This window comes from Narcine bancroftii, chromosome 4 (assembly GCF_036971445.1).
Source record: "Narcine bancroftii isolate sNarBan1 chromosome 4, sNarBan1.hap1, whole genome shotgun sequence".
Lineage (NCBI taxonomy): Eukaryota > Metazoa > Chordata > Chondrichthyes > Torpediniformes > Narcinidae > Narcine > Narcine bancroftii.
In genome coordinates, this window is record NC_091472.1 from 310,920,672 (window position 1) to 310,942,691 (window position 22,020).

Genomic DNA, 22,020 nt, shown 5'->3' on the forward strand with positions numbered 1-22,020 from the left:
ATAGGTGTGTATAGACATATATGTATGTATACATACATGAGTATAATACACAGGAATGACATACTGGGTATTTATTAATATATAACATCTTGTCTAAAGAGTCAGACCTGTGTATTCTATTATATAGTATTTATACATTCATATATATGTATCTAGATAGAATACATGAACGAATATATATATTTATAGGGATAAACTCATTATCTTACGGGTAATGTTGCAAACACACAATCCCCCACATTCTCGGAGCTTCCAGACCTCTTCAATCTTCACCTTTGTTTCTCTCTCGCCCGTGCCAATTTTGGGTAACATTCGCCCTTGTTGTGGGGGGCTGGGGACGCGGGGCAGATTTTGTCCCCCAGGCTCGCTGCTCCAGAGTTCAGCTCCGCTCGCCAGGAGGACGTGCGTTCCGGGGCAGCGCAGAGAAAGGGCAAGCGCTGGATCTTACCGTCAAAGTGATGGGGCGGTTCTTCTCTCTCTCTTTCTCCCGTCCGAGATCGGGCCAGCAATATAAATCCTGCTCCTGCGCCGCGGTCCCAACCGAGGAGCGGCGTGGAAGGGGTCCAGCGGGAGAGCTTTGCTCGCCCTCTCTTTGTTGCTGGACCGTCTCCGGCGGCAGCACTTCCAACACTCCCTCTTCCTCCACTGTCTCCAAGCAACAGCGTGGAACAGAATCTCAACGCCTCGTTTCTTGCCAGGGTGCCCTGGATCCTATCGCCGGCTCCTGCGTTCGGGGAGCGGAGCTGAGAGCCACAAAGGCACCTGGCCGTGGGAGGATGTCCCCGGGACGCAGGGCACCATAACCACCCTGCGGATGGTTGAAGGAGCCCTTTCCCCTTGGCACGGGCACGTTGGGCTCCCTCTTTCCCTGCTGTGGTTTAGAGGGTCCCTGTGTGTGGGGGTCGTTGAATGAGGATAATGAGGGGGAGAGTTTCCCCGGGGGTGGGGGAGGGGGAAGGAAATCCAAAGCACTTCAAGGTTATTTTCTGAATTTGTACCAGTATTAAATATTTAAAATGTATCCTGACTTTTTTAAAAAATTGCATGATTTTGGTAGGCGAGGCCGTTCTGCCCATCCAGTCTGAACTAGCTCGTTGTGCAGCACTGCTCTTACTATTGTTTCCCTCCTTCGTTGATCCAATTCCCTTTTCAAAGCCAGAGCTCGCAGGAAGGCCCATCTCAATCATACTGAGCCATCCTTTCTAACTCTACCTTCTAGCGCCTTCTGCCCCCTGTCACCTTCCGTGCCTGGTGAATTCAGGTGCTCATCTGGACCCCTTAAACACGGTCAGCGACTCCACTTCCACCAACTTATCTCGGACAGTGTGCTCCAGGTACTCACTGCTCCCTGCTTGAAAAAGGATCCCCTCTTCAGAATCAGAATTTATTGCCATGAACAAGTCACGAAATTCCATACTTTGAAGCAGCGTCATGTTATAACCATCTTAGACATCACTATATAAAAAAAATAATAGTACATGAAAAGTAAGGAAGTGTTCAGTGCTTCTAACCTTTTCCTTTTCATTCATCCCACTGTAAATAATCCCTATGTTCTGTGATCAGTAAGGGATTGGTTAAGGTGGGATGAGAAGGTTGAGAATCACTGCTCTACACCCAATTGTTACTGAAATATTTTGCTTGAGAAAATTGACATTGGCCCATTTCCTTTGGAGTTCTGAAACCCTGCACATAACGAGTCAATGAGGGATGATTAAAACAGTGGTTTTCAACCTTTTTCTTTCCACCCACATCCCACCTTAAGCAATCCCTTACTAATCACAGAGCACCTATGGCATAGGGAATACTTAAAGTGGGATGTGAGTGGAAAGAAAAAGGTTGAGAACCACTGGGTTAATTGATCATTCAGAGATCTGATGGCGGTGGGAATGCGTGCTCGTCTTTAGGCTCCTGTATCTTTTCCCTAATGGTAGCAGAGTGAAGAGGGCATAGCCTGGCCTGGGTGGTGGGGATCTTTGAGGATAGAGGCCTGTGATGTCGTAGGCCAAGGTAACAACCTTCTTGTTCTGAGAGTTGGTGCCTCCATACCAGGGGGTGATGCAACCAGCCAGAATCACAAAATACTACACCACAGAAACAGGCCCTTTATCCCATCTAGTCTACTCTGAACCATTATTCTACCTCGTCCCATTAACCTACACCCAAACCATAGCCCTTCATATCCCAACCATTCATAAATAAATATACCTAAATAAAATTTAGCCCATATTCACCATGACTTCTGGAATTTCGTTCCACACTTCCACTACTTTCTACATGAAGAAATTCCCCCAATGTTCCTTTAAAACATTTCCCCTTAACCCATGTCATCTAGTTTGTCTTATCTAACCTCAATGGAAAAAGCCTGCTTGCAAGTTCTCTATCTCTATCCCTCATCATTTTGTATATCTCAAGTCAAGTTTATTGTCATCGATTGTACAAGTGCAGCCCCACAAAGCAGCATTCTCCGGTCCTCAGTGTGAAACACGCTGACACACAACCAGACATAACACACATAGAGACCAACAATAAATATGTGGAATAAGTATTTAATCTATACAAATAATAAATATTGTTTTATGAGGGTGACTGTAAGCAGTTCCTTTGGTCGTTCACCATTCTCCCTGCCCGTGGGAAGAAGCTGTTCCTCAGCCTGGTGGTGCTGGCTCTGATCCTCCTGCATCTCTTTCCCGACGGGAGCAGCAAAAAGATGCTGTGTGCGGGGTGGAAGGGGCCCTCGATGATTTGGATGAGTATATTGATGATTTCATCAGACAACGATCCTGGTGGATCACATTGGTGGTGGGGAGGGAGGCTCCAGAGATCCTCTCTGCCAATCTTATAGTCCAATGGGATTGATCTCCAAACCATTTCTCTGCAGCAACCACACCACACTGTGATGCAGCCAGCCAGGATGCTCTCTATCATCAAGTTTATTGCCATCAGATTGTACAAGTACAGCCAGATGAAGCAGCGTTCTCCAGTCTGACCAATGCTTTGGGCCTGAGGACACAGAGGACCTTGAGGAAGGGCTCAGGCCTGAAACATTGGCTGCATATCTTTACCTCCCAAAGACTATGGGTAGCCCCTATTGAGTTTCCCTCAGCATTTTTGTGTTTTTACAACAATCAAGGTATCTGCAGATTCAAGGACAGTTTCTCAGCAGAGAGAAGTCTAAAGCTATAGGGCATAGATGTCATGAATAGCTGTACTGAGTAATGGGAGCTTATTGTCATAGATATATGTACAATCTCCAGATATGTCAAAATCCTTGCTGAGCCCATCAGTGACATAAGTTACACCAAATGGTATAAATTAAATCTACACAGTAGGCAAAAACAGTATCAATATGACCAACCCCTACATCCTCACCAATCCTATCGGATACTGTATATATGCACGTAATAGTCAAATTCTGTTGACCAAATTTTAGGGTAAAATTTATGGAGTCTACTCTTACATGGATACAGGGGGGTATCTATGGAAAATAGTGCCTATGGCAGGTGTGCCAACCTTTTACATAAACAGTGACAAGGAGGTCTCGCATGAGCTGGTCTTGGTGGCCGTCATGGGCTTCTTGGGGGGGGAGGAAGAAGGGGGGAATCGGCTCCCTCTAAGTGAATTGGGCCTCCATTTCTCCTTCAATACACCACTTCCAGTCATCAGGGGAGGTGCAGAGACCACCGGGGGGGGGGGGGGGTAGAAACTGATCAGTGGTGCCCCCCCCTTCAAGTGGTGGTCAGGGCAATGCCATACCTGCCATAGCCTAGATACACCTCTGCATGCATACTTCTTTTGACCGCAGAAAGTACTTTCGAGGTGTCGGGAGCTTGGATGTGTGGCTGGCCAGCCGGGACTGGGTGGTTAAGTCTGTGGTCGGGATGTTGGGAGCTTGGTTGGGCAGGCAGCTGGGGCGTAGATGAGATTCCGCAGTTGAAACATCAGGTGCTTGTATGGGCAGGTGCCCAGGGCCAAAAATAGGGGTCGAATTTTACAAGGTATCGAATATTACATGAGAACTTCTACACGTAAGAGCCAATCGACACCAACCAACCAACCATCCCTGTGATTGTAGTGGTGTCCTCTGGCTGCAGGAGGGAACCCTAGTAACCAGAGCCAACCTATAGTCACAGGGACAACATGCAAATGCATGTAGGTTCATTGGGGTATCGAACCCAGGTCAAGATCAAACCTGGGTCAAAATCGAACCCATGTCAGGATCGAACCCAGGTCAAGATCGAACCCAGGTCAAGATTGAACCCATGTCAGGATTGAACCCAGGTCAAGATCAAACCCGGATCAAGATCAAACCTGGGTCAAGATTGAACCCATGTCAGAATCGAGCCCATGTCAGGATCGAACACAGGTCAATATTGAACCCGGGTCAAGACTGAACCCGGGTCAAGACTGAACCCATGTCAGGATCAAACCCAGGTCAAGATCAAACCCAGGTCAAGACCGAACCCATGTCAGGATCGAACCCAGGTCAAGATCGAACCCGGGTCAAGATCAAACGTATGTCAATCTGGACATGTGAGAGAGTAGAAAAATTTTGGGATGATCTCAATCAGATATTAAATAAAATAACAGAAAACAATATACCAAAGAATCCAGAGATCTTTCTCCTAAGTAACATAAAAAATAAAGAATTTGGAATTGACTTGGAGGATGCACAAAAAAGATTTGTTAAGATAGCCCTAGCCGTAGCAAAAAAATGTATTATGTCAACCTGGAAATTGGAAGATAATTTGAAAATACAACAATGGTATATAGAAATGAATAAATGTATTCCATTAGAAAAAATAACATATAGTTTAAGAAATAATATTGAAATATTCAAACAAGTATGGGAGCCTTACATTAAATACAATAGCGAAAACCTACCGGGAACAAACATTACCTAAGTTGATAGAAGGAGAAGAGAAGAAAAGAATGGACTCAGTAGAATTTCTGGTGTATTTTTGTTGAATGACAACATTGCCTGACTGGCTTAATGCAACCTAGATTGTATACCTAAAATGGATGAGAGGGGGGGGGGTGGGGGGTGGCTTGGGAGGAGGGGGGGGGGGGGAGAAAAAGTCACTGTATATGTGTGAAAAAGAAAAAGTGTATATCATGGCTAACGTGATTTATGGTGTGAAAAATAAAAAATTTAAAAAAAAAAGATCAAACGTATGTCAGGATCAAACCCGGGTCAAGATCGAACCCGTGTTAAGATCGAACCTGAGTCAAGATCGAACCCATGTCAGGATCAAACCCGAGTCAAGATCGAACCCATGTCAGGATCAAACCTGGGTCAGGATCGATCCCTGGTCAAGATTGAACCTGAGTCAGGATCAAACCCATGTTGGGATCTGGGTCTTTGAGGTTGCAAGTAGCAGTTCCACCTGCTGTGTCACTGTGCCATGACGACCTGAGAAGAGATGTGATTGCAATCTGTAGATGCAATGGTTCCCATCTCCCACCCAACTTAGCCAGATACAAGCACCAGTCTTGTATCTGTGATCACCATTCTTAACTCTGAGGCAGAAGGGTGTCAGAGACCTGAGAACACAAACCTAGTCTGTGGCAGGGCGAAGTGCTGTGGGACTGTTGTCATGCTGTTGATACTGTACCTTGATCGAGAGGCCCACTGCCCTCTCAAATGATCTGGGTCACTACTTTGAGAAAGGGCAGCAGGGTCCTTCTTGCCTGAGTGCCAGCCATCATCCAGTGTGGCGGAACACATCGCCCAGTCATTATCATGTTAATGGTCATGTGCGTGTTCTTGATCGGTTTCATTTTCCATTTAGGCATACAGCACGGTAACAAGACATTTTGGCCCATGAACCCAAATACCACCCTTAAAGGTGGGAGGAAACCCTTGCAGACACTGTCTCCTCACAGACAGTGGTCAAAGCAAACCCGGGTGGCTGGCACTGTAATAGCATTGCACTAACTGTGGTGCCTTAAATATAGAAATATGCAAGCAAGGACATCTATACTGATGCACATTTACGTGTACAAATATTAGTACCTGCCTTTGTGCACATGGACAAGTGAGTTTATGCAGGACACTTTTTTCTGAATACTTTATTTAAAATTATTGTTAGAAAATTGAAAAAAACAAATCCATTATATACTTCTTAATGGTTAAATTCCCCACTCCCCCCAACCCCCTCTCACCCTAGAAACCCCAAAAGAAGAAGAAAAAGAAAAGACAAGAACAGAACAGCAGGGAGAGCGGGAAGGATCACCCAGAAAGTGCCACTCACCACATGGATCTCCAATATATATGCTATTTAATTTTTAATTTTTCTTTGGAAAAGGTTAATGAAAGTCTCTAGGATTAGAAAAATAACTACAAATTTATACCTGGAATTTGTAAATACTGGCACGAAATTTGCAAAAATATGTCATATTTATTTCTTAAATTGTAAGTAAGCTTCTCAAGCAGAACACAACTATGCATCTCGGCCTTCCATCGTGCCCTACCTAAAGGTGAATCAGATTTCCAAGTAACTGCTATACATTTTCTTGCCACTGCTAGTGCTATTTTGACAAATTTTAATTGGTGTTGAGATAATATCAATTTTGGTCTTGTCCCTATGATATTCCCCAATAGAAATAAATTCTGGAAACTTAATTCCTGTTCTAAAAATTTTACTAAGTCTATCCAAAAATGTCGAATGTAAGAAAGTACATGTAAGAAAGATCTCCTTGCTACATCTAAAACATTGAACTGATAAATGACTTCAACCTATCTAATTTCTGAGGCATGGCAGGCACATCTACATCATGTGTATCGTGGTTTCTTCTGCCTTTCAATCAGTTGGTGGGTCCTGGACTGGTTATACAGGCTGATCCTTGACAGGCAATGCCTGCCACACACTTGGCATGTGGACACATGTAATGAAGAGTTTATTGTCAATTCCTTAAGAACAATGTACAAATGCAATGGAAGTCTTACTTGCTGCAATTTCTCCTGACATGAAGGGCACTAATACAAATGATGCTTTAGACCCCATGGAGACAGGGTTGTAAAGAGAGCTTTTGGCACATTGGCCAAAATCAAAATATTAGGTACAGGAATTGGGATCTTATCGTAAGGTTGTATAAGAAATTGATGAGGGCAAATTTGGAGAATTGTGTGCAGTTTTAGTCATCAAGATTTTAGTCAGAAAGATATAATTAAAATGGAAAGAGTTCAGAGATGATTTATCAGGACTTTTCCGGGACTTCAGGAACTGAGTTACGGGGAAAGGTTAAACAGGTTAGGACTTCAGTCCCAAGAGTGTAGAAGAATGAGGGGAGATTTGATAGAGGTATTTAAAATTATGAGAGGGAGAGATAGAGTAAATGCAAGTAGACTTTTTCCACTGAGGGTAGGTGAGATACAAAACAGAGGACATGGGTTAAGGGTGAAAGAAGAGATGTTTAAGGGGAACTTCTTTACACAGAGAGTGGTGGAATGAGCTCCCAGCTGAAGTGGTGAATATGGGCAGAACTTTAACATTTAAGAAGAATTTGGATGGAAACGTGGATTGGAAGGGTATGGAGGGATATGGACTGGGTGCAGGTCAGTGGGGCTCAGCAGGATAATTCAGCACAGACTAGAAGGCCTGAAGGGCCTGTTCTCTGGTTCTAAAAGGAAAAAAAATGATAGTATAAAAATATAAATTTTAAAATATTCTTAGTTGGCCAGTGGTGCAAGAAATGTGTTACATTAGTTTACTCTGATGCCTGTTGGTGCAACACAGAGTATTTTCCACTGCGGCTTGCACGTGCGGCAGGAGGCTGCATCACGTGACCTTCTGCCTCCAAGTGCCCCACCATTGGACAACAGTATGTCCATCCTCTCCCTGCCCCACTTTCTTCCAGGCAAAGCTACAGTGAGGTCTCATCAGGTTGGATGATTCTTCGTTTGTCCTGCATCTTCGTAACAAGCAGACAGAAGGACTGAAAGAATACTTGGGATTTTTAATGCTCCTTTTGATTTTCTTTCTCCCCAGCAGTGTCCTGGAGATGAAACAAACACATCAGTAGGCTTGGTGATCTGGCAAGTCCACTGAAACATCTTGAAATTCATTGTTCATTCCATGCTGAAGGTGCTGAGTGCCGCCCTCTAGTGGTTCACTGCTGTCATTGTCATGTGGCTGATTTCCCCCCCAACCATCCCCCCCCAAAATACTTCATTGGCAATAATCAAAGAAAACCATTCAAAATCTCTGCATCCTTAGTGTCGTATCCATACCTTTCCATCACTGTACATTGTTACATTAATTTTCTTCTTTCTTTGGTTTGGCTTCGCGGACGAAGATTTATGGAGGGGTAAATGTCCATGTCAGCTGCAGACTCGTTTGTGGCTGACCAGTCCGATGTGGGACAGGCAGACACGGTTGCAGCGGTTGCAGGGGAAAATTGGTTGGTTGGGGTTGGGTGTTGGGTTTTTCCTCCTTTGTCTTTTGTCAGTGAAGTAGGCTCTGCGGTCTTCTTCAAAGGAGGTTGCTACCCCCCAAACTGTGAGGCGCCAAGATGCATGGTTTGAGGTGATATCAGCCCACTGGCGGTGGTCAATGGGGCAGGCACCAAGAGATTTCTTTAGGCAGTCCTTGTACCTCTTCTTTGGTGCACCTCTGACACGATGGCCAGTGGAGAGCTCGCCATATAACACGATCTTGGGAAGGCGATGGTCCTCCATTCTGGAGACGTGACCTACCCAGCGCAGTTGGATCTTCAACAGCGTGGATTCGATGCTGTCGGCTTCTGCCATCTCGAGTACTTCGATGTTAGGGATGAAGTCGCTCCAATGAATGTTGAGGATGGAACGGAGACAACGCTGGTGGAAGCGTTCTAGGAGCCGTAGGCAATGCCGGTAGAGGACCCATGATTCGGAGCCGAACAGGAGTGCTGCACCATTTCATCAGATGCAAGGATCGACAACGAGATAGACAACAGACTCGCCAAGGCAAATAGCGCCTTTGGAAGACTACACAAAAGAGTCTGGAAAAACAACTAACTGAAAAACCTCACAAAGATAAGCGTATACAGAGCCGTTGTCATTAATTTTCTATTTAACAGCATTTCCACCTGTTGTCTCCTTCCCTCTAGCCTCTCTCTCTCTCTCTTCCCTCTCTCCTTTCACACAGCTAAAATCAATTCTCACCTCTTCTCTTATCATAGCCAATTAACTCCTTTTACTTGTTGGTCTGGACTCCTCCCCCTCCCAGTCTTTAATTTAGACGTTTGCCTGCCTGACTTTTGCTTATAACTTTGATGAAACGTCGGTAAAATATCTTCACCTTCTATGGACACTGTGAGACCGGCTGAGTTCTTCTAGCATCTCTGTGTATTTTTACTACAATCTCAGTGTCTTCAGACTTTCGTGTTTCACTCACCCCCTCTGCTGTTTGAGGGGTTTCCCCCTCGGTCTCAGACTCTCATTGCAGCTGATGAATAGGTCGCCCCCGACTGGAAAATCAGGATGTTATGTTAAAATTGTACAAGGCATTAGTGAGGCCAAATTTAGAGTATTGTGGACAGTTTTGGTCACCAAAGTATAGGAAAGATACCAACAAATTGGAGAGAGTGCAGAGAAGATTTACTCAAATGTGGCCGGGGTTACAGGGACTAAGTTATAGAGAAAGGTTAAGTAAGTTAGGTCTTTATTCTCTGGAGCGTAGAGGGTTGAGATAGGATTTGATTGAGGTATTTAAAATTATTAGGGGTATAGATAGAGTTGGCGTGGAGAGGCTTTATCCTTTAAGAAAGGGGGAGATACAAGTGAGAGGACATGAGTTAGGGGGAAAATGTTCAGAGGGAACATGAGGGGGGGACTTCTTTACTCAGAGAGTGGTGGGTGTGTGGAATGAGCTTCCAGATGAAGTGGTTCGATATTAGCATTTAAGGAGAAGTTGGATTATGTATTTGGGCGGGAAAGGAATGGAGGGATACAGATAGAGAGCAGGTCAATGGGGTCAGGTGGGAGAAAGTGTTTGGCATGAACTAGAAGGGCCAGGTTGGCCTGTTTCTATGCTCTAATTGTTATATGCTTATAATTAGCCTGGATGAAGGCGCAACACTATTACAGCGCCAGTGCCCTGGGTTCGAATCTGGTGCTGTCTGTAAGGAGTTTATTGTCAATTCCATAAGAACAATATACAGGTGCATCCCACTCCCAATATTGTTGCCCCAAGGGCCTGCGCTGATGTCCTATGAGCTTGCATATTCTCTGTGTGTCGTCTGCATGGGTTTCCTCCGGGTGCTTCAGTTTCCTCCCACATTTCAAAGGCGTGGTTGGTAGGTTAATTAGTCCCGTGGATGTATTTGGGTAGCTCAGGCTTGTGGGCTAGAAGGGCCTGTTACCGAGCGGTGTCTTCTAAGTCAAACTACAAATGTAAACTATGAGCTTGAAAACATGCTTTCCTGCTGTTATTGAACTCTTAAATGGACTTCTCATGAATAAATGTTCACCAGCCCAGAGAGGATTGACTCTGAGGAAGTAGTGGATTGGTGCAGAGTACCAGAAGTGGACGACCCCCCCCCCCCCAAACCCTGCCAAGAAGAGAAAGGCTGGGAGTGGTCTCTAGAGAGTAGGAAACCACTGCAGCCGACCAGGTGCAGTTCGGGGTCCATACCAGGCTGTAGTCTGCTGGCGGACGGCTTCTGGGATCCAGGCATTACGACTGGGATCCATTGGGGATGCTGAGGGCGAGCAGGGCCCCCGAACGGTTTCGTGCAGTGACTGCTTCCAAATCATTTCGGGGATTCAGAACCAACGGCTGACGAGGGAGACTTGGGATGCCTCAAGCGTTGGTTTACCGTTGGAGCAGAAAGGTTACAGGGACGCAGAATGCACAGACACTCGGTGTCTCTGAAGGGAATCTCTTTTGCTTCCCTTTCTTATTCAGAGAGGGGTGCTGGACTAGTAGCGGCTGCTTGTGTGCGGTCACAGGCCACACAAAGGCAAAAATTGTCCGTGTCTTTGTGTGCGCGACAATAAATGGAATCTTGATCTTGAACCTTAAAAGATTATGCCCTTGCACTTTGCCACACTACTTACTATCAAACCAGACATAGAACATTGCAGCACAGTTCAGGCCACTCAGCCCACAGTGTTGTGCCTACTCCACTAAAATCTAATCCTTCTCTACTTCACTCCCATTGTTTCTCTTACATCCATGTGCCCATCTAAGAATTTTTTGAATGACCCATTGTACCAGCCTCCACCAGCACCCGAGTACACCCTGTACTACCACTTCATTTCAGTACAGACTGACTTGCCTGGATAGCATGTAAAACATTGTGTCTCTCGGTACACATGAATGTAAACAATTTAGTTCCAATTCTTGCAGGCACAGTCAGTTGCAAGTAGAGAAGACCCTCTCGTTGTTGAATTAGATTAATGATTGCTTCAAGATTTCATTGCATTGTCAGTTTAAGGTAAGATTTTTTTTTGCAGAGCGCAGTGTACTAATAGAGATTAAGGTATTAAATCTTTAAATTCCCTTCTTTTCTCTTTCCTCCTTTCTCTCTCTGTTTCCCATTTATTTTGAGGTCCGGTCATGCCCCCAAAGCAATTTCACCGGCAGCTCCTGTGTAAGGAGTTTGCACGTTCTCCCAGTGTCTGAGGGGGTTTCCTCCGAGAGTTCCGGTTTCCTCCCACCCTTCACAACGTACGAGGGTGGCAGGTTAATTGGGGTATTTGGGTGGCACGGGGTCTATGGAGTAAAACACAAAAGTCTGCAGATGCTGTGATTGAAGTAAAACATGGGCGGTGCGCTTTGTTAGCACAGTGCCTTTACAGGGCCAGCGATCGGGACCGGGGTTCAAGTCCCGCACTGCCTGTAAAGAGTCAGTATGTTCTCCCCGTCTCCGTGAGTTTTTTCGAGGGGCTCCAGTTTCCTCCCATGCACCAGGGGTGTAGGTTAATTGGGTGTACATTGGGTTGAATGGACTTGTGGGCTGAAATGGCCTGTTACCGTGCTGTACGTCTAAATTTTAAAAATTAAAATTTATATTGCTGGAGAAAGTCAGCAGGTCAAACATTGTACTTAACATAACAAAGATAAAAATACATAATCAATGTTTCGGGCTTGAGCCCTTCATCAAACACTAAACTGGCCAAGCAGCGCCGTGGAGAGAGAAACAAAATTAGTTTCATGATTTAAAAAAAAGAGATTTAAAAAAAAAAAGGCCATTTTAAGTGGCTGGTGGAAAAGTAGGAACTGATACAGTACGTCCTAAAATCCAGACTGCTCGGGATTAGATTGCTTTGGATTTTCGGAGTTTCCGGTTTCTCATGCTGTACTTTAAAATTCAAATTTAAGGATATATAAAGAAGAGATGGGCAGGTAAATTTTGACCCAGCATGCCTCGATTATCAAAAAGAGCAGTTTTAAAGAAAAATAAAGTCAACACTTGATAAAATATAAACAATTATTTTTACTTCAAGCGTGTAATTATGTTTAAAAATGAACATTGTAAAAACAAAATACAGTGTACAAATGAATTTCTTTGTTCTAAGATTACCTGCACATCTGTGGCACCAACGCGGGCACACACGCACGCCCACAGAAGCCCTCTAAATTTAAGTTTGAGAATCCCGATTCTCGGGTGGTCCAGATTTCTGGCAGCTGGATTTTTACTGTGGTACAAAGCAAATAATTGTGGTAGGTTAATAGGAGCAATTAGATGGCGCTTCTGCTTCAAAGGGCCAGTTTGTTTGAAGAAATGTGGCCCCCAATCTGCGCCCTGCAAAATCCCACAGCAACAGTGATAATACCTAGACAATCTATTTTAATGATGATGGTTAAGGGATATATATTAGCCAGGACTCTGGGGATAAGTGGCCTACTCCTCTTTTAAAATATCACCATGGGATCTTTATGATCCATTAGTGTGCACTCACACTAAGTAAGCTTCAAGTTTCACGCTTACTTCCCCAGAGTGGTACTTCAACCCACCACCTTCTGACGCAAAGGTGAGATTATAACCAAGAGATCACATTCATTCAGTTATTTCTCTGGTCTCCTGTTTCCTTGTAACCATTTCTGTCATTTTACCGTTTTGCACTTCAGGGGTCAGACTTTGCCTTTGCTGGTGTGTGTTGTCTCATCTGAAGGTAGCAAGAGGTTGTGACCAGGGTGATGACAGTGGTGGGGTGGGGGGGGGGGGGGGAGGGTCCTTTATGATGCTGCTTGACTTCATGGGGCAGCAGCTCTCACAGATAGTTGGGAAGTCAAAGCCAATAGCCTCTTTTAGGCTGCAGCACCGAGGTAGCCTTCCTGGGGCCAGGGTGTGATAACTGGAGCAAAGGTGCGCACCTTTTAAATTGCAGGGGGATCGACCCATTAAATCACCAAACCAGCAATTTAAAGGGATCCTGTCCCTGCAATGACTTGTCACGTACACACTGGAGGTATTGCTGGATGTTCAGATGCTGGCTGCCCGGTGACACATGCACGCAAGCACTGACGTCACTGGAATAAGCGGGTTGGCCATTTTCATTTTCAAATCGCCTGTGGGTGCGACCTAGATTAAGTAACTGGGTTCCCTGACTAGGGTCCCGGTTGGATTCCAACAGGATTGACCGGGTTAGACCTTTTCTAACTGCCGTGTAACTGGGGGGCTAACCAGGCATCTCTTCTTTGGCTTGGCTTCGCGGACGAAGATTTATGGAGGGGGTAAAAAGTCCACGTCAGCTGCAGGCTCGTTTGTGGCTGACAAGTCCGATGCAGGACAGGCAGACACGGTTGCAGCGGTTGCAGGGGAAAATTGGTTGGTTGGGGTTGGGTGTTGGGTTTTTCCTCCTTTGCCTTTTGTCAGTGAGGTGGGCTCTGCGGTCTTCTTCAAAGGAGGTTGCTGCCCACCAAACTGTGAGGCGCCAAGATGCACGGTTTGAGGCGTTATCAGCCCACTGGCGGTGGTCAATGTGGCAGGCACCAAGAGATTTCTTTAGGCAGTCCTTGTACCTTTTCTTTGGTGCACCTCTGTCACGGTGGCCAGTGGAGAGCTCGCCATATAACACGATCTTGGGAAGGCGATGGTCCTCCATTCTGGAGACGTGACCCATCCAGCGCAGCTGGATCTTCAGCAGCGTGGACTCGATGCTGTCGACCTCTGCCGTCTCGAGTACTTCGACGTTAGGGATGTAAGCGCTCCAATGGATGTTGAGGATGGAGCGGAGACAACGCTGGTGGAAGCGTTCTAGGAGCCGTAGGTGGTGCCGGTAGAGGACCCATGATTCGGAGCCGAACAGGAGTGTGGGTATGACAACGGCTCTGTACAGTTAACCCCATTTTACACGGCAGTTTGAAAGGGCCTATTGATAGACCCAAGTTTCTGGGGACTCGAATTACCAAACCAGAATGTCATGCAACCAGTCAGTATACTTTGCACTGTATTCCTTCTACAAATCTGTACCACCTGGTTACTGTCCTCTGTGCTCAGGGAAATCATTCCTACTTACTTTTTCTCAGCATAGATAAATTCACCTCAATAAATGTCCCATTGAGGATGTGACAATTCCAAGTTATACATTTGGTTTCCCATTTTCACCTTTCGTTTTACTTCCTCTCTCCCTGCTTTCTGTATATGTTATGATTGATGTTGTATGATTTAAAAATTATAAATATAAAAAAAACCCAAAGTGTCTTTGAATGCTTTTCTAAGTTAAATGGTGCAATATAATCACAATCTATTGTTTACCTCTTTGGAGATCCCAGGTAAATAATTTAATTTAGAAGTAAATCACATTTAAAATTGCATTGCTTTTGTTCTTTTGAATGGAGTGCTGGTTACACCTGCAGGAGAGAGCTGAGTATTGTAGCTGGAGACAAACAAATGACCAACCACATCATGATCAATACATGAACATTTAAAGACTCTCCTTTTGTGGTTGGCAGACCTGAGCTGAAATCGTTGTCAGTTTGCTTATTTGGTGAATTATCAAATCCCATCTCCAAGCCTGACTTCTCTTCTGTTTACTGGGCTTGACTTTTTTTTTCTTTGGCTTGGCTTCGGGGACGAAGATTTATGGAGGGGTATGTCCACGTCTGCTGCAGGCTCGTTGGTGACTGTCAAGTCCGATGCGGGACAGGCAGGCACGGTTGCAGCGGTTGCAAGGGAAAATTGGTTGGCTTGACTTAATCCTGCAGTAATTCACAAGTGTTTTTTTTAACGCGCTTAATGGATGTGGGTACTACAGGTTTGTCCAGCAAGCTTCAGACCTGAAACGCTGGCTGTTCTTTCCTTCTCTCACTACTGCTGCTCGACCCACGAGTTCCCTCCCGGCAGACTGCCTTGTTCATCCAGTGTTGTCTGATTGCCCCTGGGCAGCGAGGCTTGCTGAGTTATTTCAGAGAAAAATGTCTGGAATTTCACTCGTGCCAGGACAAACTGGGAATGAACAACACATTTCTTTTGGGGGGGATAGGGCAGTATGGTTGACGTAGCAATCCGGGTTCAAATCTGTAAGGAATTTGTCAGTTCTCCCCGTGTCAGCGTGGGTGCTCCGGTTTCCTCTCGCATTCCAAAGACGTACATGGTTAGTCAGTTAATTGGTCACGTGGTTTTTTTTTTGCTTGTGGGCTGGAAGGGCCTGTTACCGTGCTTTATCTTCAAATATTCCTTCTCTGAATCACATTATTGAACCAAATGGTTTTTTCACAACAGTCCAGAAATTTGATAGTCACTTGTTAATAGATTGTTATTCCAGATTTTCATTTAATTATTCAAAATTAAATTTCCCAGTTGCCTGATGGGAAACAATTTTCTCTGGATCAATCATCCAGATCTCTGGTTACTGGACCAGTAACTTAATCATACCACCACCACAAGCCAAACACTCCAATTGAACACAGGAAAGCAGTGCACAGCAGAGCAGCAGATCATTTGGCTAAATGCATCAATAGTGATGTTTGTACACAACATGTCTCCAATCTATCTGCCCCAACTCCATCTTTCCCTTCATACATACTCATCTAATTTCTTCTTGACACCATCAACTGGGTCCATCTGGGTCGCATGCACTACCCACTACCCACTGTGACCTACTTACTTGTGCCCCTGAGCTCTTTCAATGCCGGGCTTTGGCTAGGATCTGACTGTTTACCAAACGTGGCCCTTGAAACCAAGCTCATCTTAGACCTACAACCCAATGGGGCCCCGAGACCAGGGGATGGGATGTCCATACCTTGATTAAATGCTCAAGCCCGAAACATTGGCTATATAAAGTAGATTGTTTGACTGGCTGAGTTTCTCCAGCATTATGTTTTTACTTCAATCACTGTGCCTGCAGACTTTTGTGCTTGACTCATGAGATACCCAAGGATGGTGTAGGGCTTGTCCTGGTCTTCTCAGCCACCTCCACGCTGCTCTGATGGGGGCAGTGACAGTGAGGAGGCAGCTTGAGCAGGTGACACCTGGGAGGAGGTGGCCTTGGAGCAGCAAGAACAGGATTTGTCTCTTCAAAACCAAACCAAATGCTGATTTTCTTTTAAAAGTTACTGCCTACGTCCATAGTAAATGACATAACCTGTTACAAATCAAATCTGGTGCAATAGGAGAGAGATAAGTTCAGAGCTTTCTATGCCCGATTTGACCACCAGAACAAGGAAGAACTGATGACTCCTGATGGTCCTCTACTGTTAGTATTCAAAGATGACATGCTTGGCTGCCTTCAAGAGAGTGAATCCAAAGTCCGGATGAAGTACCCGGCCGAGTACTGAAAACCAGTGCTGGTCAACTGGCCAATATTTTCATGGATATCTTCAACATATCTTTCTAACAGGGTGTGGTACCCACCTATTTCAAACAGACCTCAATCGTATGGGTGCCCAAGAGTGTGGTAACCTGCCTAAACGACTCTCAACCAGTGGCTCTTTCATCCACAGAGATTAAGTGTTTTGAGAGACTGGTGTAGCATTGCAGCTCCTGTCTAAGTGGAAACATGGATCCATTCCAATTTGCCTACTGCAGCAACAGGTCCATCTCACTGGCTCTACACCAAGTCCTGGAAAACCCAGACAGCAAAGATGCATTCCTCTTTATTCACTGCTGTTCAGCACTCAATACCATCATCCCCTTAGAACCAATCAGCAAACTAAGACCTGGGCCTCAGTAACTCACTGTGCCTTTGGATCCTGGATTTCCTCACCTTCAAACTCCAATCATTGTGGATTGGCAAAAACATATTCTCCACAATCTCCATCAGAACAAGAGCACCACAGGGTTGAGTACCCAGGACAATCTCTGTTCTTGCTGTTGCCATTAGGAAAGAGGTATAGGTGCCACAGGACTTGTCCTGGCAAGTTCAGGAACAGGTGCTACCCCTCCACCATCAGACTCATGAACAAGACTCAATCAAAGTCTCATTTAAGGAATCTTACTTTACACATTATTTATTACTGAATAGTTTGTTTACTGCACAGTTTGTTTACATTTCTTTCTTTGTTAACATTTCTCTCTTTGTATACATCTCTTGGGTACAGTTTAGTTACTGATAAGTAGAAATTCTTCTGGCCCGTAGGAAAAAGAATCTCAGGGAAGTATGTACTTTGACAATAAATTTACTGTTGAACTAACTACCCTGAAAATGCACGATCTTGTCTGATCTCAAAAAATAAGGAGGCTCAGGCTTGGTCAGTATTTGGATGGGAGATCATCGGGGAATACCAGGAGTGATAGGCTAACAGGAATGCATTCCAGAGGGTGGTGGATGGAGGCTGATACAAAAAACTTCTGGTAGCCACATGGGTGTGAGAAAGTAGAGGGTTCTGGGTGTGAGGAAGGAAAAAATCAGATTGTGTGGAGTTGGTTTTCATAGGCCAGCATAACATCATGAGCTGAAGGGTCTGTTGAGGGCATGTTCTATGTTGTGCAAGGTAAATAAAAAAAAATACAATTTTTATGAGAAGACCCAAGAAGAGGTTTTCAAAATGGTTGTGTGTCACTGATCCAAGCGGTGCCTCTCAAAATCCTGTCATACAGCTGTACTCTTTGAGTAAAGGAATTTATCCTCATCTGCCAACTGCATTCATCAATAACCATCCTGGAACAACTCCTTGGCCCCATACCTCCTCCTCCTCTCTCCCCTCCCCTGTCCGTCACCTCCCCTCCCCTGCCCGTCACCTTCCTTTCTCCATATCCCCACCCCATTCCTATCAGAGTGGACCTCTCTCAGCTCTCTGTTGTTTCCTAACACCTCCTAGCTTCTGACTTTCTCCCCATTTCATTTCACTCCCACCTATATTCACCCATCACATACTCTTCCCTCTCTCCCCCAGCATCCCTCCCCCTACCAACTGTTTTAGTAAGGATTCTGCCCCTTTTCTTGCTATTAAGGGCTATGACTTACAGCATTGACTATCTCTTGCCTTCCACAGATACTGCTTGACCTGCTGAGTTCTTCCACATTTTGTGTGTTGCTCCAGTTTTTCAGCATCTGCAGTCTTTCTTGTTTACCTCTATCAAAGGCTTCGAACATTAAAAAGAAATAATGAATGTTGCCCAGGAAGGCAGGATAAGTCTTGTCCCATATGTTCTCTAACCAATGCTCCCTGCCAAAATACACTGAGTCGAAAAAACAAGAGTCAAATTTAATACTTGCCTTTCTTTTAATTGTGGTATAAAAATATCAAGTGGACATTAAAAATTGCTCAATGGTTATAATTCACGCAGATACACAATGATCATTAAATCCAGGCAGCAGCTTTTCACTTCAAATACGCCTCACTCTTCTAAACCTTGTGATGTCAATGCAAAGTTTGCCATTTAGTAGTTTGAATGTATGTTAATATGAAATACTGTCCTGCAATTATCTACTCTGCACTGTGCCATTGTGTGAATCTCCACCAAATCTTCTTCCACGAATGAACAAAGTTAGCTCAGTGCCTAATAACAAAGGTCAATATTTATCCTCTTGCCGATGGTGTCTTTAATCTTGTTGCTGCTTATGGGATGTCAAAGGAGTTGCCTGCCAGAGACACTAACTTTTGGCTGAGATATATTCCCAGTTGTCATTCCGGATATATATCTAAGATCTGTTCGATCAAACTGAAGAGGAGAAAGGAAGTTCTGACAGTTAGTGCTGTCGCCTAACAGCTCGAGAGACTCCAAGTTCCATCCTGACTGTAAATGCTGACTGGGGAGTTTGCACATGGTCTCTGCGACAGCATGGATTTCTCCTGTGTGCTCCGAATTCATTCAACATCCCAAAGACATGCAGTATGGAAGTTAACTAGCCACTCTAAATTGCCCCTGGTGTGTGGGTGAGTGGTAGAATCTGGGGAGGAGTTGATGGGAATGTGGGAAGCCTTCAGGATCAGAGTACAAGATCAAAATCCAAATCATCTGTGTAGACTCTTTCAGCATCCTGGAACTCATCAACCATCTTCTTCCACCAAGGCCCCCGTGTGAACTGAAGCATGGCATTGTGGGACTGCTTGGCTCTGGCTGCCACAGGAGCAGACCTGCAGCTAAAGACCTCCACGTCCTTCTTCGTGGACTCCTTTAGACTGGGAGCATCTAAATGCAAAAGTCAAGTCAAATGCAGTTAAAAAAGACCATGAAGGTCCACCAAGTCAATGTGGGGGCCAAATTGACATATCCTGGCCTTGTAGAAATGCTAAAGGAATTCAGCCGGTCTTGCAGAGTCCATAGGAGGTAAAGATATATCACTGATATTTCGGGCCTGAGCCCTTCTTCAAAGTATAAGGAAAGAAAAGGAAGGCATCTAAATAAAGACTGAAGAATGGGAAGGGAAGGAGTCCAGAACAAAAGTCAAAAGATGTTAACTGGATATGATAAGGAAAGGTGAGAATTGATTTTGGCTCTGTGAAAGGAGAAAGAGGGAAAAGAGAGGGAGAGAGATAGGTAGACAGATAGAGAGAGAAAGAAAGACAGAGAGAGAGAGAGAGAGAGAGAGAACTAGACGAAAGCAAATGGGGAATAAGAAGGAGAGGGGTTTAACATAAACCAGTGAAGTCAATATTACTGCCATCTGATTGAAGGATGCCCAGATGATAGATGAGGTGTTGTTCCTCCAATTTGTAGGTGCTCTCAGTCTGGCAGTGCACGAGATGATGGACAGACATATCAGCAAGGGAATGGGGCGGGGAATTGAAACAGGTGACCACTGGGAGATCCACGCTATTGCGGTGCAGAGAGCCAAGGTGCTCAACAAAGTGACCTCCCAGTCTCTTCAATGTAGAGGAGACCACAATGGGAGCACCAAATGACCCCTGCAGATTCACAAGTGAAATGTTACTGCACTCGGAAGGACTGTTTGGGGCCCCGAATGGGTGGTGAGGGAGATGGTGTGGGAACAAGTGGAGCATCTCCTGCGGTCACAGAGACAAGTTCTGTGTTATTACTTACTCATTAGTAGCTCAATGTCCGTGTTAATCTGGGCAAGTAGTGCCTCCTGTCGGAGCTCTGATTTCCACTTCAGGTTTCTCCTCATGAGGTATTGGCCCAGCATCTCCTGGGCCTGGGCATGTTGCTCCTTTGTTCTCTCCTCTGACACCTGAGAAACCTAAGAGTTAAAGAAGTGGGTTAAAATGCTGTGCTCAATTTTGGGTGCATTAATGTATTAACCAGAACCCGTTGTGAGAGGGTCCTTTTGGTGACTCACATCACTGTAAGTGGGATTAAACAATGATGTGGTTTCTCACTGCCTCATGGAACACATGACAATAAACTTGACAAGACGAAGGAGATGATCATGGGACTCAGGACAACTGGGAACGACCACTCTCCACCACTCATCAATAATTCTGCAGTGGAGAGAGTGGAGAGCACCAGGTTCCTTGGAGTTCACTTAACTAGTGACCTGACGTGGGCATTCAATATCTCTTCACTTGTCACAGGTCACCGTCCAGTCCTTCGGGTTGATCTCCCTGTTTTCTGGTGACCTGCGCCAGTCCTCTGCTTCCCTAGAGTCCGCAACCCCTTGTGACCACTGCTGATCATAGGCGCTGCCATCTTGGGCCCTTCGGTCACAGGACTTTAAAATAAACCACCGTCGGCTCCTTTAATGGGCTGTTTGAAGCCTGTACGAAGCAGGCGGCAGTTGGAGCGGGCAGATGCACCCCACAGGGGAAGTGCTGCGTTTCCATTCCCTGCTCTCCGTGGGTCCGTACCGGCAGCAGCGCTACTGTAACAGCAGCTTTTGCAGCGCCGCCATTTGGTTAGGTCTAATTTTTAAAATACAAATTAATGAAGCAAATTCAGGTTGATGATGAATTTCAGATTAGACCACAATTCCACTGGATACTCACTGGATGACGTTTGACATAGTCTTCAACTTTGGCACGCAGTTCTTGTCTCCGTGATTCTGTGAGACCCTTTGGTCCCTGCCAGACATGCAAATCTCTCCTCAGATTTCTACGTCTTTCTAAGAACTTCAACACCTGCAACCATGAAAAACATTCCTTGTCCACTTTGCTGAAACTCTAATGGGTTCAGACCCATTTTACCTGCATGACAATTCAAGGCAAACATTATAATCACAGGATGTGTTTCTATTGTCCTAATCTCAGTATATTCCAATTGGTGGTGCTTCCACCTGGACGACAGTGAACTGAGACTGGAGCAAACGTGAGCAGAAAAACTGAGGGTGGTATTCCAGTAGAGCACTGAGGGAGAACTGCACTGCATATTGAAGGTGACATCAAACCGAGATTTTGTATTGCCTTCCAGATAGGAGTAAAAGATCATATACCACTAACTTAACAAAAAACTGAGAGTTTTCTGGTAATACCAGCTAATATTCATTCCTCAACTAACCTAATAAAAATCAAAAGGTCGTCAAGTTGAAATTATATTTGTGTTCCTATCCTCATTGAAGTTCATCCTGTCTATATTTGAGGATGACGTGTGTTCTGCCTTTGTAATGCGCTTCAAAAGAACCAAAGACTTGTTGATCCAAACCAAGGCTTTTATTAACTAAAAGACTGGAGCATATCACAAGTAGGTCGACCAGTCCAGAATGACCTGGTCTGGCTAGGAGTAATCCTTTAAGACCTGCCAGTAGGTGTGGCT

At 45.0% G+C, this 22,020-nt stretch overlaps 2 protein-coding genes across 2 annotated transcripts in view; both read right to left on the reverse strand.

The window, feature by feature from the left end:
* The window catches only part of arhgef49 (Rho guanine nucleotide exchange factor 49), a 120,627-nt gene extending 107,498 nt beyond the window's left edge, over positions 1-13,129 (reverse strand). The window contains exons 1-2 of the mRNA XM_069935907.1: positions 13,041-13,129; positions 12,508-12,622 (exon numbers count right to left, since the gene is read on the reverse strand). The gene's annotated coding sequence lies outside the window, so the exon portion shown is untranslated. The remainder of the gene's footprint in view (positions 1-12,507; positions 12,623-13,040) is intronic.
* A 5,445-nt stretch (positions 13,130-18,574) lies between these two features.
* The window catches only part of LOC138762246 (IQ calmodulin-binding motif-containing protein 1-like), an 81,888-nt gene continuing 78,442 nt past the window's right edge, over positions 18,575-22,020 (reverse strand). Inside the window, exons 12-14 of the mRNA XM_069935910.1 lie at positions 21,258-21,389; positions 20,356-20,512; positions 18,575-19,503 (exon numbers count right to left, since the gene is read on the reverse strand). Coding sequence (XP_069792011.1) covers positions 19,301-19,503; positions 20,356-20,512; positions 21,258-21,389 — 492 coding nt within the window. The 3' untranslated portion in view covers positions 18,575-19,300. The remainder of the gene's footprint in view (positions 19,504-20,355; positions 20,513-21,257; positions 21,390-22,020) is intronic.